This window comes from Phyllobates terribilis, unplaced genomic scaffold, assembly GCF_046119375.1.
Source record: "Phyllobates terribilis strain yellow unplaced genomic scaffold, ASM4611937v1 Scaffold_11__3_contigs__length_659146591, whole genome shotgun sequence".
NCBI lineage: Eukaryota > Metazoa > Chordata > Amphibia > Anura > Dendrobatidae > Phyllobates > Phyllobates terribilis.
This window is the reverse complement of record NW_027362771.1, coordinates 614,920,608-614,937,825: the sequence shown is the minus strand read 5'-3', so window position 1 is coordinate 614,937,825 and position 17,218 is coordinate 614,920,608. Positions and strand designations below refer to the sequence as shown.

Below are 17,218 nucleotides of genomic sequence, written 5' to 3'. Positions count from 1 at the left end.
GTAAATCATTATATAGTGCATTGTGTTCTGCCCTATAAGCCCCTTATATATTAGGCAATGGTTGGATGAACCCATGGTAGGGTAGGATGATAAGATTGTGGAGATGGCTGTGTGCTTGGATAATGGTTGGACTGTGGAGATGGAGGTTTGGTTGGATGATGGTGCTGACTGTGAAGATGGTGCTGTGGTAAAATGATCGTCATCGGACTGTGGAGATGGCGGTGTGGTTGGATGATGGTTGGACTGTGCAGAATGCGACGTGTTTGGATGACAATTGGACTGTGTAGATGGAGATGGTGTTGTTGGATGATGGTCAGACTGTGGAGAAGGTGGCATGTTTGGATGATGGTTGAACTGTGTAGATGTCGGTGTGGTTGGATGATGGTCAGACTGTATAAATGGCAGTGCGGTTGTATGATAGTCGGACTGTGGAGATGGCGGTGTGGTTGGATGATGGATAGACTGTGGAGATGGCGGTGTGGTTGGATGATGGATAGACTGGGGAGAAGGCGGTGTGGTTAGACAATAGTAGGACTGTGGTTGGTTGGAAATTGCTCAGTGAATCCCAGTTACTTTATTTTATTTTCTTCTCTATTTTCCAGGAGGAAAGGTCTGATAATAAACGTGTCATCTCAAGCTGGTGCCCACCCGTACCCAATAATGACTATATACAGTGCCACCAAGGTATTGCTGCCCTCTAATTTACTTATCTATATTATAAGCGGCTAAGCGTCCCTCTGTCTGAAGCCTTTATAGACTGCGCATGCGCGACGCGCAGTCTGGCTCCAGACAGAAGACCGCATCCAGCTGTTACAGGTAAGAGGAGGTGTATGGCGCCGGAGATCGCGGTATGCTTAGACACTGAACGCATACCGTGATCTCCGGCGCCGGACAGCGCGGTTTGGCACGCGCGTACTCCAGTGCCACACTCCTCCCCCGGCCTCCGGCAGAACAGGACACGGCAGCACTGGAGCACAGGGAAGAAAGGGGAGTATAAGTGTTTCTTTTTTTGTATGTGTGTACAGCGTGAAAGAGATGAAGGGTGCCAAGCATACCAGGATTGTGGGGTGAGGGGACCATACATACCAGGATTGGGGGGTGAGGGGGACTATGCATACCAGGATGGAGGGGTACCACACATATGAGGATTGTGGGGTAAGGGGACCATGCATACCATGTTAGATAGGGGAAAGGGGAAGTAGGAGAAGTGTGGATATATAGAAAAATTTAAAACTCATAGCCTTTATTAATTTATTAAATCTTTAAAATACAAAATATCTAATGCATCTATAGATGCATATAAGGTAACCATCTATTAGAGTATAAAGATGGTACCCACTAATAAGTCTGGCTAGATGCAGTGTAGGGCAAATTAGGGACACCTCTGTCCAGTCCCTCTAATATAGGACCGAGGTTATATGTAAATGATATCCCCATATATTGTAATAGCCTCAATGCTAATATCAGGTGGAGCAGTTATACAAATCCAATGAATAGGAAAATTAATTGTTATCTTGGCAAATTATTTCACTGTCATGTATAAATCTGCCTTGGGACACAACTGTACACCCCCTGATTATCCCATAAAAATGAGATGACATTAGTCTAGCGGTTTGTAATATTATGGTAGTGATAGATGTCAGCTATAATCACTAACTCTGCCCAATACCGCAGTAGTCCATAGTAAAGTGCACTGTGTGTATTAGTGCTTGTAATAACTGAGCCGGCACCACTTGAAATCTTTGGCAGGAGGAAAACCTCACTGCCAAGCGATCATAAATATTATGACACTGAGGAGCGGCCCACTGTGCCGAGCTATAGCTCTGAGGAGCAGCCCGCTGTGCCGAGCTATAGCTCTGAGGAGCGGCCCGCTGTGCCGAGCTATAGCTCTGAGGAGCGGCCCGCTGTGCCGAGCTATAGCTCTGAGGAGCGGCCCGCTGTGCCGAGCTATAGCTCTGAGGAGCGGCCCGCTGTGCCGAGCTATAGCTCTGAGGAGCGGCCCGCTGTGCCGAGCTATAGCTCTGAGGAGCGGCCCGCTGTGCCGAGCTATAGCTCTGAGGAGCGGCCCGCTGTGCCGAGCTATAGCTCTGAGGAGCGGCCCGCTGTGCCGAGCGACTCCTCACATGTCAGGTACTGATGATCGCACTACTGTTCAGCGTGCCTGGCTGATCAGCTAATCACTGGGGTGAGGGGCCGTCTATTGTCCCCTGTCTCACTCCCCGCACATGTGCTCAGCGTCCCGGCTTCAAACAGTTGATCGCTGCAGTGAGGAGCGATACACATAAAAATTAAAATCCAAATAATAATAAAAACATTTCGTGATGAGATTTAAGTGAAGAATAATTTCCCCTTTTTCCCCTCTCCTTCTCTTTTTTCTTTTCTCCTTTATCCCTTCCTTTATATCAATTCTCTCTCCCTTTATCTCTCTGAAAACCTATTTAGAGGTATTAATTCAAATATATCTGAACACTGAAAGATCAATTAGTTGTAAAATATGAGCATAGGTATATGAAAATGATTTTCTTGAGTCACCTTTGCTTCCTTTCTCATGTTATATTTATAAACCATGATGTGGGCTATGCAAATGGATAATCTGTTTGTTTTAATATTGCTCAAGTAGTATGATTCACACATATAAGAGCTATTTGTAATTTAGAGAAAAGAAATCTTTCTCTTTTGCTTAACATAATCTGATTGGTCGATCCTCCTGTCTATCTAGTTAGAGGGTATAAAGATCCTGAGTTGGAGGCCGACTCTACCCTTAGAAAAAGCCGGTATACCGGCGAAACGCGCGTCAGGGATTATATCTGAGCTATTTGATAGTGTAGGGGGGAATGAGATTAAGCCCTAGGAATATGCACACAATTGCGGTACTCTGACAAGGGAGAACCGCATCAGTACTCCAAGCTGCAGTGGACAACAGAGAGTCCAGGTCTGCAGTGATCAGCTGTTGTAGCCGGCACGGGACACACGTGTGCAGCGAGAGAACAAGGAGACGGTGTATCGCTCCTCACTGCAGCGATCAGCTGTTTGAAGCCGGGACGCTGAGCACATGTGCGGGGAGTGAGACAGGGGACAATAGACGGCCCCTCACCCCAGTGATTAGCTGATCAGCCAGGCACGCTGAACATTAGTGCGATCATTAGTACCTGACATGTGAGGAGTCGCTCGGCACAGCGGGCCGCTCCTCAGAGCTATAGCTCGGCACAGCGGGCCGCTCCTCAGAGCTATAGCTCGGCACAGCGGGCCGCTCCTCAGAGCTATAGCTCGGCACAGCGGGCCGCTCCTCAGTGTCATAATATTTATGATCGCTTGGCAGTGAGGTTTTCCTCCTGCCAAAGATTTCAAGTGGTGCCGGCTCAGTTATTACAAGCACTAATACACACACAGTGCACTTTACTATGGACTACTGCGGTATTGGGCAGAGTTAGTGATTATAGCTGACTTCTATCACTACCATAATATTACAAACCGCTAGACTAATGTCATCTCATTTTTATGGGATAATCAGGGGGTGTACAGTTGTGTCCCAAGGCAGATTTATACATGACAGTGAAATAATTTGCCAAGATAACAATTAATTTTCCTATTCATTGGATTTGTATAACTGCTCCACCTGATATTAGCATTGAGGCTATTACAATATATGGGGATATCATTTACATATAACCTCGGTCCTATATTAGAGGGACTGGACAGAGGTGTCCCTAATTTGCCCTACACTGCATCTAGCCAGACTTATTAGTGGGTACCATCTTTATACTCTAATAGATGGTTACCTTATATGCATCTATAGATGCATTAGATATTTTGTATTTTAAAGATTTAATAAAGGTTATGAATTTTAAATTTTTCTATATATCCACACTTCTCCTACTTCCCCTTTCCCCTATCTAACATGATTATTTTTGGTGGTGTATACCTGTGGATATAGATCTGATGAGAATAGACCATCTCCTTGACCATGCATACCAGTATTGGGGGGTGAGGGGACCATGCATACCAGGATTGGGGGGTGAGGGGATCATGCATACCAGGATGAGGGGGACCACACATACCAGGATTGGGGGGTGAGGGGACCACGCATACCAGGATTGGGGGGTGAGGGGACCACGCAAACCAGGATGCGGGGGTGAGGGGACCATGCAAACCAGGATTGCGGGGTGAGGGGACCATTCATACCAGGATTGCGGGGTGAGGGGACAATGCATACCAGGGTGAGGGGTACCACACATACCAGGATTGGGGGGTGAGGGGGACCATGCATACCAGGATGAGGGGTACCACACATACCAGGATTGGGGGCTGAGGGGACCACGCATACCAGGATTGGGGTGTGTGGGGACCATGCATACCAGGATTGCGGGGTGAGGGGACCATGCATACCAGGATTGCGGGGTGAGGGGTACCACACATACCAGGATTGGGGGGGTGAGGGGCACCATGCATATCAGGATGAGGGGTACCACACATACCAGGATTGGGGGGTGAGGGGACCATGCATACCAGGATTGGGGGGTGAAGGGACCATGCATACCAGGATTGGGGGGGTGAAGGGACCATGCATACCAGGATTGTGGGGTGAAGGGACCATGCATACCAGGATTGCGGGGTGAGGGGAACCATGCATACCAGGATGAGGGGTACCACACATACCAGGATTGGGGGGTGAGGGGACCACACATACCAGGATTGGGGGGTGAGGGGGACCATGCATACCAGGATGAGGGGTACCACACATACCAGGATTGGGGAGTGAGGGGACCATGCATACCAGGATGAGGGGTACCACACATACCAGGATTGGGGGGTGAGGGGACCACGCATACCAGGATTGCGGGGTGAGGGGTACCACACATACCAGGATTGCGGGGTGAGGGGTACCACGCATACCAGGATTGCGGGGTGAGGGGACCATGCATACCAGGATGAGGGGTACCACACATACCAGGATTGGGGGGTGAGGGGGACCATGCATACCAGGATGAGGGGTACCACACATACCAGGATTTGGGGGTGAGGGGACCACGCATACCAGGATTGGGGGTTGAGGGGACCACGCATACCAGGATTGGGGGTTGAGGGGACCATGCATACCAGGATTGGGGGATGAGGGGACCATGCATACTAGGATTGCGGGGTGAGGGGACCATGCATACTAGGATTGCGGGGTGAGGGGACAATGCATACCAGGATTGCGGGGTGAGGGGACCATGCATACCAGGATTGCGGGGTGAGGGGACCATGCATACCAGGATTGCGGGGTGAGGGGTACCACACATACCAGGATTGCGGGGTGAGGGGGACCATGCATACCAGGATGAGGGGTACCACATATACCAGGATTGGGGGGTGAGGGGACCACGCATACCAGGATTTGGGGGTGAGGGGCCACGCATACCAGGATTGGGGGGTGAGGGGTACCATGCATACCAGGATTGCGGGGTGAGGGGTACCACGCATACCAGGATTGCAGGGTGAGGGGACCATGCATACCAGAATTGGGGGGTAAGGGGACAATGCATACCAGGATGAGGGGTACCACACATATCATTATTGGGGGGGTGAGGGGACCATGCATACCAGGACTGGGGGGTGAGAAAACCATGCATACCAGGATTGCGGGGTGAGGGGACCATGCATACCAGGATTGCGGGGTGAGGGGTACCACGCATACCAGGATTGGGGGGTGAGGGGGACCATGCATACCAGTATGAGGGGTACCACACATACCAGGATTGGGGGGTGAGGGGACCACGCATACCAGGATTGGGGGGTGAGGGGACCACACATACCAGGATTGGGGGGTGAGGGGACCACACATACCAGGATTGGGGGGTGAGGGGACCACACATACCAGGATTGGGGGGTGAGGGGACCACACATACCAGGATTGGGGGGTGAAGGGACCACACATAAAAGGATTGGGGGTGAGGGGACCACGCATACCAGGATTGCGGGGTGAGGGGTACCACACATACCAGGATTGCGGGGTGAGGGGTACCACACATACCAGGATTGCGGGGTGAGGGGTACTACACATACCAGGATTGCGGGGTGAGGGGACCATGCATACAAGGATGAGGGGTACCACACATACCATTATTGGGGGGGTGAGGGGACCATGCATACCAGGACTGGGGGGTGAGAAGACCATACATACCAGGACTGGGGGGTGAGGGGACCATGCATACCAGGACTGGGGGGTGAGGGGACCATGCATACCAGGATTGCGGGGTGAAGGGACCATGCATACCAGGATTGCGGGGTGAAGGGACCATGCATACCAGGATTGCGGGGTGAAGGGACCATGCATACCAGGATTGCGAGGTGAGGGGACCATGCATACCAGGATGAGGGGTACCACACATACCATTATTGGGGGGTGAGGGGACCATGCATACCAGGACTGGGGAGTGAGAAGACCATGCATACCAGGATTGGGGGGTGAGGGGACCATGCATACCAGGATTGGGGGGTGAGGGGTACCATACATACCAGGATAGGAATGTGGGGTGCCATGCATACCATTATGAGGGATGGGGTGCCATGCATACCAGGATGAGGGGTACCATGGATACCAGAATAGGAATGAGGGGTACCATGCATACCAGGATAAGGATGAGGGGTGCCATGCATACTAGGATGAGGGATTGGGTGCCATGCATGCCAGGTTTCTGGGATGAGGAGGCCATACATACCAGAATTGGGATGAGGGGTGCAATGCATACCAGGATGAGGGGTACCATACATACCAGAATAGGGATGAGGGTTACCATGCATACCAGGATGAGGGATGGGGTGCCATGCATACCAGGATGAGGGGTACCATACATACCAGGATAGGGATGATGGGTACCATGTATACCAGGATTGGGGATGAGGGGCCCATTGTTATGCACACGCCCGAACTGACTGGCGTGTGCGTGTTTATGTAGTGATTCCACTGTGCCATGTACCGGAGAGTGCCTGGAGGGGCGTAACTAAGTATCTGCCCGATCCGACCAAGGTCGCACGACGGCATACGACGCCAGTGCACCAGGGAGGAACCGAGCAGAGGAACCAGGGTCTACTCCAGGTCAGACTCCGGACACGGCTGTTGACCCACACCGGGGAATACAGGAACAGGCAGACTAGAGCGCAGGCTGGGTAGGGTCCAGTACAGACTGGGAGACAAATTCGAAACCGCAGACGCGGCGGACAGGGCTGAGCAAAGCGAAAACCGCAGACGCGGCGGACAGAGCCGAGCAAAGCGAAAACCGCAGACGCGGCGGACAGAGCCGAGCAAAGCGAAAACCGCAGACGCGGCGGACAGAGCCGAGCAAAGCGAAAACCGCAGACGCGGCGGACAGAGCCGAGCAAAGCGAAAACCGCAGACGCGGCGGACAGAGCCGAGCAAAGCGAAAACCGCAGACGCGGCGGACAGAGCCGAGCAAAGCGAAAACCACAGACGCGGCAGACAGGGCTCTGTTCACACGGAACAGACTAGAAGGGAAAGGCAGAACCAGATACCCACAGGGTACTTGCAGAGAAGTAGCGAGTGGACCACAAACTCACAAACGGAAGTTCAGTGACAACGAGCAGGAGTTAGGTACGAGTTCAGACTCTGCAGAAAAAAGAAAGGAACGGACAAAGAGAAAAAACAGGTAAAAGATAGGAGAGAGTTCAGACTGGAACTGAGTGTACGGAGAGACCGACACTGCAGCGGGATACAGGAGCGGGTCTGGGAATACGGCCCCCAGAGAGGCGGGACGAACAGGCAAGGAGCGTGTTCAGACTGGCCTGGAAATACAGCCTCCAGGAAGGCGGAACGAACAGGCAAGGAACGAGTACAGACTGCAGGTTAAGGTACACAGATAGGACACAGTACAGACATGGGAACAGATACTGAAAGACAGGTAACATAGACAGGACCTGGCATGTCAGAGACAAAAGCCAACTGACAGGGCAAGATGCTCAGGCATGGGTTAATTGGAGCAGCTGGTTTAAATACCAGGTGACAGACAGCAATAGGCTGAGGACGCACAAGGGGTGTGCCTGCAGCAGGTACAAAAAGCAGGAAGTGATCGGGCGCCGCCCTTAAGCAGCAGACACAGAGGCAAACAGACAGCATGGAGGGAAGCCAAAGAGACATTCTGGACTGGAGATCAAGTGCGCGCTCTTGCACAGTGGGAGATGGACCACTATGCAAGGACGCCGCCAGGTATGTTACAGTACCCCCCCCTTTACGCCCCCTCTTCTTCAGGCCTGCCAGAATGTTCCGCAGGGAATTCGAGGGCCAATCCTTCACTTCAAGGAGATCACTTCCACTGTCCACTGGAGAAACTGGTCTCATCTGGTTAGCTAGGATGCTACCTCCTATCCAGCCATCCTCAGCAACAGACGAAACGGGTGGAGTACCAGGAACAGCACACAGAGAAGTCTCTCTCCACTTATTATCAGGTAGCACCCCAGAGGGTTCAGGAGACAACTGGAAGTCCTCCGCCGGGTTGGAGGGGTGCAGAGACTCGGGGGTAACCTCTGCTTCGGGGTACATCTTGTCAAGCTCACAGGATGAAATGGGCGAGGTATCAGGTACAAGGTGTAGAAAAGTCCCTGTTACCTTGTTATCTCGTGGTACCCAGGAGGATTCAGGAAACAACTGGGGGTCCTCCGCCGGATCAGAATAGTGCAGAGACTCGGGGGTAACCTCTGCTTCGTAGTACACTAGGTCGGACTCGCTAGATGAAGCGGGCGAGGTATCAGGTACCGAGTATAGGAAAGTACCTGTCCATTCGTTATCAGGTAGCACCCCGAAGGGCTCAGGAGACAACTGGAGCTCCTCCGCCTGGTTGGAGGGGTGTAGAGACTCAGGGATAACCTCCGCTTCGGAGTACACTAAGTCGGACTCACTGGAAGAAGCGGCCGAGGTAACAGGTACCGAGTATAGGAGAGTCTCAGTCCATTTGCTATCAGGTAACACCCCGAAGGGTTCAGGAGACAACTGGAGGTCCTCCGCCTGGTCGGAGGGGTGTAGAGACTCGGGGATAACCTCTGCTTCGAGGTACATCTTGTCAAATTCACAGGAAGAAATAGACAGGTTATCAGTTACAGGGTGAGCAAAAGTCACTGTCTCTTTGTTATCTGGTGGTACCCCGGAGGAGTCAGGAAACAACTGGAGGTCCTCTGCCGGGTCAGAAGAGTGCAGAGGCTCGGGGAAAACATCTGCTTCAGAGTACACTAGGTCGGACTCACTGGACGAAGCAGGCGAGGTATCGGGTACCGAGTATTGGAAAGCCTCTGTCCATTCACCACCAGGTGGCACCCCGAAGGGTTCTGGAGACAACTGGAGGTCCTCCGCCTGGTCAGAGGGGTGTAGAGACTCATGGGTAACCTCTGCTTCAGAGTACACTAGGTCGGACTCACTGGACGAAGCAAGCGAGGTATCAGATCCAGGATATAGGAAGGTCTCTGTCCATTCACCACCAGGTGGCACCCCGAAGGGTTCTAGAGACAACTGGAGGTACTCCGCCTGGTCGGAGGGGTGTAGAGACTCGGGAGTAACCTCTGCTTCGGAGTACACTAGGTGGGACTCACTGGACGAAGCGAGCAAGGTATCAGGTACAGAGTATAGGAGAGTCTCTGTCCTTTCGCTACCAGGTAGCACCCCGAAGGGCTCAAGAGACAACTGGAGATCCTCCGCCAGGTCGGAGGGGTGAAGAGACTCATGGGTAACCTCTGCTTCAGAGTACACTAGGTTGGACTCACTGGATGAAGCAGTCGAGGTATCAGGTACCGAGTATAGGAAAGTCTCTGTCCATTCGCTACCAGGTAGCACCCCGAAGGGTTCAGGAGACAACTGGAGATCCTCCGCCTGATCGGAGGGGTGTAGAGACTCAGGGGTAACCTCTGCTTCGGAGAACACTAGGGTCGGACTCACTGGACAAAGCGGGCGAGGTATCAGGTGCAGGGTATAGGGAAGTCTCTCTCCAATTGTCCTCAAGTGATATCCCGGGGGATTCAGGAGGCAACAGGGGGTCCTCCGGTGTAAATTCTGGGTGGGCAGCAGTCTCTTCGGGCAGGAGAACTGGTGCACTACCCACGCACATTACCCGTTGGGGCTTCTCCGGGATACAGGGAGATGAAGCTTCAGTAGGGACTTCAAGGTTGGGGTCAGGAGGTCTCAGGGAGGACAGACCCTGGCGTGACGGCTTGCCTCTACGTCTAGCACGTCTGGACTGCCTCTTGAGGTTGGGAGAAGTATTCCGGAGAGTGTAGTCACCCTGTGAGGATTCTGGGTGGGCAGTAGTCTCATTGGGCTGGAGGACTATTGCGCTACCCACACACATTACCCTTCGGGGCTGCTCCGGGATACTGGGAAGTGAAGCTTCAGCAGGAGCCTCCGGGTTAGGAACATCAAAGACCATTAGAAAGGCCACCAGGAAGGCCATTATGTCCAGGACGATAGGATCCTGTGTTTCCCATAGGGGGTTGATCCATTCCAAGGCATCACCCGCTAGGTTAGACATAATGAATCCCACCTTAACCCGATCGGTGGGAAAACAAAGAGGGTAGAACTTGAAGTGTAGCATGCATTGCTCCACAAATGCACGACTCTGTCTTGGATCCCCATAGTAACGTGGCGGATCCGCAGGAACGAGAGCAGATAGATCCATCTGGACGGGTGCGTAATTCGCCTGGAACTCAGCTAGAGAAAAAAAAAAAAAAATTTTATTTATTTTTAATGCACGTATTCGCTGGAAAAAGTCTCAGAGAGCGAAGGCCGTGGGGCTCAACGGGAACCATGGCCTGAGCATGCTGTTATGCACACGCCCGAACTGACTGGCGTGTGCGTGTTTATGTAGTGATTCCACTGTGCCATGAACCGGAGAGTGCCTGGAGGGACGTAACTAAGTATCTGCCCGATCCGACCAAGGTCGCACGACGGCATACGACGCCAGTGCACCAGGGAGGAACCGAGCAGAGGAACCAGGGTCTACTCCAGGTCAGACTCCGGACACGGCTGTTGACCCACACCGGGGAATACAGGAACAGGCAGACTAGAGCGCAGGCTGGGTAGGGTCCAGTACAGACTGGGAGACAAATTCGAAACCGCAGACGCGGCGGACAGAGCCGAGCAAAGCGAAAACCGCAGACGCGGCGGACAGAGCTGAGCAAAGCGAAAACCGCAGACGCGGCGGACAGAGCTGAGCAAAGCGAAAACCGCAGACGCGGCGGACAGAGCTGAGCAAAGCGAAAACCGCAGACGCGGCGGACAGAGCTGAGCAAAGCGAAAACCGCAGACGCGGCGGACAGAGCTGAGCAAAGCAAAAACCGCAGACGCGGCGGACAGAGCTGAGCAAAGCGAAAACCGCAGACGCGGCGGACAGAGCTGAGCAAAGCGAAAACCGCAGACGCGGCGGACAGAGCTGAGCAAAGCGAAAACCGCAGACGCGGCGGACAGAGCTGAGCAAAGCGAAAACCGCAGACGCGGCAGACAGGGCTCTGTTCACACGGAACAGACTAGAAGGGAAAGGCAGAACCAGATACCCACAGGGCACTTGCAGAGAAGTAGCGAGTGGACCACAAACTCACAAACGGAAGTACAGTGACAACGAGCAGGAGTTAGGTACGAGTTCAGACTCTGCAGAAAAAAGAAAGGAACGGACAAAGAGAAAAAACAGGTAAAAGATAGGAGAGAGTTCAGACTGGAACTGAGTGTACAGAGAGACCAACACTGCAGCGGGATACAGGAGCGGGTCTGGGAATACGGCCCCCAAAGAGGCGGGACGAACAGGCAAGGAGCGTGTTCAGACTGGCCTGGAAATACAGCCTCCAGGAAGGCTTAACGAACAGGCAAGGAACGAGTACAGACTGCAGGTTAAGGTACACAGATAGGACACAGTACAGACATGGGAACAGATACTGAAAGACAGGTAACATAGACAGGACCTGGCATGTCAGAGACAAAAGCCAACTGACAGGGCAAGATGCTCAGGCATGGGTTAATTGGAGCAGCTGGTTTAAATACCAGGTGACAGACAGCAATAGGCTGAGGACGCACAAGGGGTGTGCCTGCAGCAGGTACAAAAAGCAGGAAGTGATCGGGCGCCGCCCTTAAGCAGCAGACACAGAGGCAAACAGACAGCATGGAGGGAAGCCAAAGAGACATTCTGGACTGGAGATCAAGTGCGCGCTCTTGCACAGTGGGAGATGGACCACTATGCAAGGACGCCGCCAGGTATGTTACACCCATGCATACCAGGATAGGGATGAGGAGTGCCATGCATACCAAGATAGGGATGAGGGGTGCCATGCATACCAAGATAGGGATGAGGAGTGCCATGCCTACCAGGATAGGGATGAGGAGTGCCATGCATACCAGGTTTGGGGATCACGGAGCCATGCATAACAGGATTGGGGATGAGGGCTGCCACGCATAACAGGATTGGGGATGAGGGCTGCCACGCATACCAGGACTGGAGATGAGGGAGCCATGCATACTAGGATTGGGGATGAGGGAGCCATGCATACCAGGATTGGGGACGAGGGGTGCCATGCATACCAGGATTGGGGATGAGGGAACTATGCATACCAGAATTGGGGACGAGGGTTGCCATGCATACTAGGATTGGGGATGAGGGGTGCCATGCATACCAGGATTTAGGGATGAGGGAGCCATGCATACCAGGATTGGGGACGAGGGAGCTATGCATACCAGAATTGGGGATGAGGGTTGCCATGCATACCAGGATTTGGGATGAGGGGTGCCATGCATACCAGGATTTAGGATGAGGGGTGCCATGCATACCAGGATTGGGGATGAGGGGTGCCATGTATACCAGGATTGGGGATGAGGGGTGCCATGTATACCAGGATTGGGGATGAGGGGTGCCATGCATACCAGGATAGGGGAAGAGGGGTGCCATGCATACCAGGATAGGGATGAGGAGTGTCATGCATACCAGGATGGGGGTGAGGGGTGCCATGCATACCAGGATTGGGGATGAGGGGTGCCATGCATACCAGGATTGGGGATGAGGGGTGCCATGTATACCAGGATTGGGGATGAGGGGTGCCATGCATACCAGGATTGGGGATGAGGGAGCCATTCATACCAGGATAGGGGAAGAGGGGTGCCATGCATACCAGGATAGGGATGAGGAGTGTCATGCATACCAGGATTGGGGGTGAGGGGTGCCATGCATACCAGGTTGAGGGATACCATGCATACCAGGATTGGGGATGAGGGGTACCATGCATACCAGGATAGGGATGAGTACCACACATACCTGGATTGGGGATGAGGGGTGCCACGCATACCAGGATTGAGGGTGAGGGGTGCCATGCATACCAGGATTGAGGTGAGGGGTGCCATGCATACCAGGATTGGGGATGAGGGGTGCCATGCATACCAGGATTGAGGGTGAGGGGTGCCATGCATACTAGGATTGGGGATGAGGGGTGCCATGCCTTCCAGGATTGCGGTTGAGGGGTTCCATGCATACCAGGATTGGGGGTGAGGGGTGCCATGCATACCAGGATTGGGGGTGAGGGGTGCCATGCATACCAGGATTGGGGGTGAGGGGTGCCATGCATACCAGGATGAGGGATACCATACATACCAGGATAGGAATGAGGAGTACCACGCATACCAGGATTGGGGATGAGGGTTGCCACGCATGCCAGGATTGGGGGTGAGGGGTGCCATGCATTACAGGATAGGGATGAGGGGTGCCATGCATTACAGGATAGGGATGAGGGGTGCCATGCATACCAAGATAGGGATGAGGGGTGCCATGCATACCAGGATTGGGGATGAGGGGTGCCATGCATACCAGGATTGGGGATGAGGGGTGCCATGCATACCAGGATTGGGGGTGAGGGGTGCCATGCATACCAGGATTGGGGGTGAGGGGTGCAATGCATACCAGGATTGGGGGTGAGGGGTGCCATGCATACCAGGATTGGGGGTGAGAGGTGCCATGCATACCAGGATTGGGGGTGAGGGGTGCCATGCATACCAGGATTGGGGGTGAGGGGTGCCATGCATACCAGGATTGGGGGTGAGGGGTGCCATGCATACCAGGATGGGGGTGAGGGGTGCCATGCATACCAGGATTGGGGGTAAGGGGTGCCATGCATACCAGGATTGGGAGTGAGGGGTGCCATGCATACCAGGATTGGGGGTGAGGGGTGCCATGCATACCAGGATTGGGGGTGAGGGGTGCCATGCATACCAGGATTGGGGGTGAGGGGTGCCATGCATACCAGGATTGGGGGTGAGGGGTGCCATGCATACCAGGATTGGGAGTGAGGGGTGCCATGCATACCAGGATTGGGGGTGAGGGGTGCCATGCATACCAGGATAGGATGGTGGGGACAGGATGGGGGCAGCACAAATACCAGGAGGGGGGCAGCACATACCAGCATGGGAGACCATATACCAATAAAAATTCTTGCCACCCGGGCGTAGAACGGGTTGAATAGCTAGTTTGTGTATAATAGGGCATGGCTGTAGATATTTCTATGGTGGAAGCTGTGTCGTTTCTGTACACAATCTGCACGGATCAAAGTCTTAGGGAAAAATGGCTCCATAATTACACAACAGAATGAGCGTTTTCTCTCTGGTATCAGCCACCTGTAGCTCTGACAATGTTCTCTTCTCTTTCAGGCGTTCCTGGATTATTTTTCTCGTTCTCTTTACATAGAATATAAATCGAAGGGGATAATGGTTCAGGTAAAGTCTGATCCGCCGAGAATACTGACTCACATGATGGGATTAGATACAGAGCTCAGCAGACAGTATCACACATGATGGGATTAGATACAGAGCTCAGCAGACAGTATCACACAGGAGAGGATTAGATACACAGCTCAGCAGACAGTATCACACAGGATAGGATTAGATACAGAGCTCAGCAGACAGTATCACACAGGATAGGATTAGATACACAGCTCAGCAGACAGTATCACACAGGAGAGGATTAGATACACGGCTCAGCAGACAGTATCACACAGGAGAGGATTAGATACACGGCTCAGCAGACAGTATCACACATGATGGGATTAGATACAGAGCTCAGCAGACAGTATCACACAGGATAGGATTAGATACACAGCTCAGCAGACAGTATCACACAGGAGAGGATTAGATACACGGCTCAGCAGACAGTATCACACAGGAGAGGATTAGATACACGGCTCAGCAGACAGTATCACACAGGAGAGGATTAGATACACGGCTCAGCAGACGGTATCACAAAGGAGAGGATTAGATACACGGCTCAGCAGACAGTATCACACAGGATAGGATTAGATACAGGCTCAGCAGACAGTATCACACAGGATAGGATTAGATACACGGCTCAGCAGACGGTATCACACAGGAGAGGATTAGATACACGGCTCAGCAGACGGTATCACACAGGATAGGATTAGATACACGGCTCAGCAGACAGTATCACACAGGATAGGATTAGATACACAGCTCAGCAGACAGTATCACACAGGATAGGATTAGATACACGGCTCAGCAGATAGTACCACACATGATGGGATTAGATACAGAGCTCAGCAGACAGTATCACACAGGAGAGGATTAGATACACAGCTCAGCAGACAGTATCACACAGGATAGGATTAGATACACGGCTCAGCAGATAGTACCACACATGATGGGATTAGATACAGAGCTCAGCAGACAGTATCACACATGATGGGATTAGATACAGAGCTCAGCAGACAGTATCACACATGATGGGATTAGATACAGAGCTCAGAAGACAGTATCACACAGGATAGGATTAGATACAGAGCTCAGCAGACAGTATCACACAGGAGAGGATTAGATACACAGCTCAGCAGACAGTATCACACAGGATAGGATTAGATACACGGCTCAGCAGACAGTATCACACAGGAGAGGATTAGATACACAGCTCAGCAGACAGTATCACACAGGAGAGGATTAGATACACAGCTCAGCAGACAGTATCACACAGGAGAGGATTAGATACACAGCTCAGCAGACAGTATCACACAGGATAGGATTAGATACACGGCTCAGCAGATAGTACCACACATGATGGGATTAGATACACGGCTCAGCAGACAGTATCACACAGGGTAGGATTAGATACACGGCTCAGCAGACAGTATCACACAGGAGAGGATTAGATACATGGCTCAGCAGTCAGTATCACACGGGATAGGATTAGATACACGGCTCAGCAGACAGTATCACACATGATGGGATTAGATACAGAGCTCAGCAGACAGTATCACACAGGATAGGATTAGATACACGGCTCAACAGTCAGTATCACACAGGAGAGGATTAGATACACGGCTCAGCAGACAGTATCACACAGGATAGGATTAGATACACGGCTCAGCAGACAGTATCACACATGATGGGATTAGATACAGAGCTCAGCAGACAGTATCACACAGGATAGGATTAGATACACGGCTCAACAGTCAGTATCACACAGGAGAGGATTAGATACACGGCTCAACAGTTAGTATCACACAGGAGAGGATTAGATACACAGCTCAGCAGTCAGTATCACACAGGATAGGATTAGATACAGAGCTCAGCAGTCAGTATCACACAGGATAGGATTAGATACACGGCTCAGCAGACAGTATCACACAGGATAGGATTAGATACACGGCTCAGCAGTCAGTATCACACAGGATAGGATTAGATACACGGCTCAGCAGACAGTATCACACAGGATAGGATTAGATACACGGCTCAACAGTCAGTATCACACAGGATAGAATTAGATACACGGCTCAGCAGTCAGTATCACACAGGATAGGATTAGATACACGGCTCAGCAGACAGTATCACACAGGAGAGGATTAGATACATGGCTCAGCAGTCAGTATCACACAGGATAGGATTAGATACAGAGCTCAGCAGTCAGTATCACACAGGATAGGATTAGATACACGGCTCTGCAGACAGTATCACACAGGATAGGATTAGATACATGGCTCAGCAGTCAGTATCACACAGGATAGGATTAGATACAGAGCTCAGCAGTCAGTATCACACAGGATAGGATTAGATACACGGCTCAGCAGACAGTATCACACAGGATAGGATTAGATACACGGCTCAGCAGACAGTATCATACAGGAGAGGATTAGATACACAGCTCAGCAGACAGTATCACACAGGATAGGATTAGATACACGGCTCAGCAAACAGTATCACATAGGATAG

At 52.1% G+C, this 17,218-nt stretch overlaps 1 protein-coding gene across 2 annotated transcripts in view; it reads left to right on the top strand.

Moving 5' to 3' along the window:
* The window catches only part of LOC141167123 (very-long-chain 3-oxoacyl-CoA reductase-B-like), a 90,645-nt gene that overhangs the window by 6,776 nt on the left and 66,651 nt on the right, over positions 1 to 17,218 (top strand). For both annotated transcript variants that reach the window (XM_073654490.1, XM_073654491.1), the window contains exons 8-9: positions 603 to 684; positions 14,654 to 14,719. In XM_073654490.1, coding sequence (XP_073510591.1) covers positions 603 to 684; positions 14,654 to 14,719 — 148 coding nt within the window. The remainder of the gene's footprint in view (positions 1 to 602; positions 685 to 14,653; positions 14,720 to 17,218) is intronic.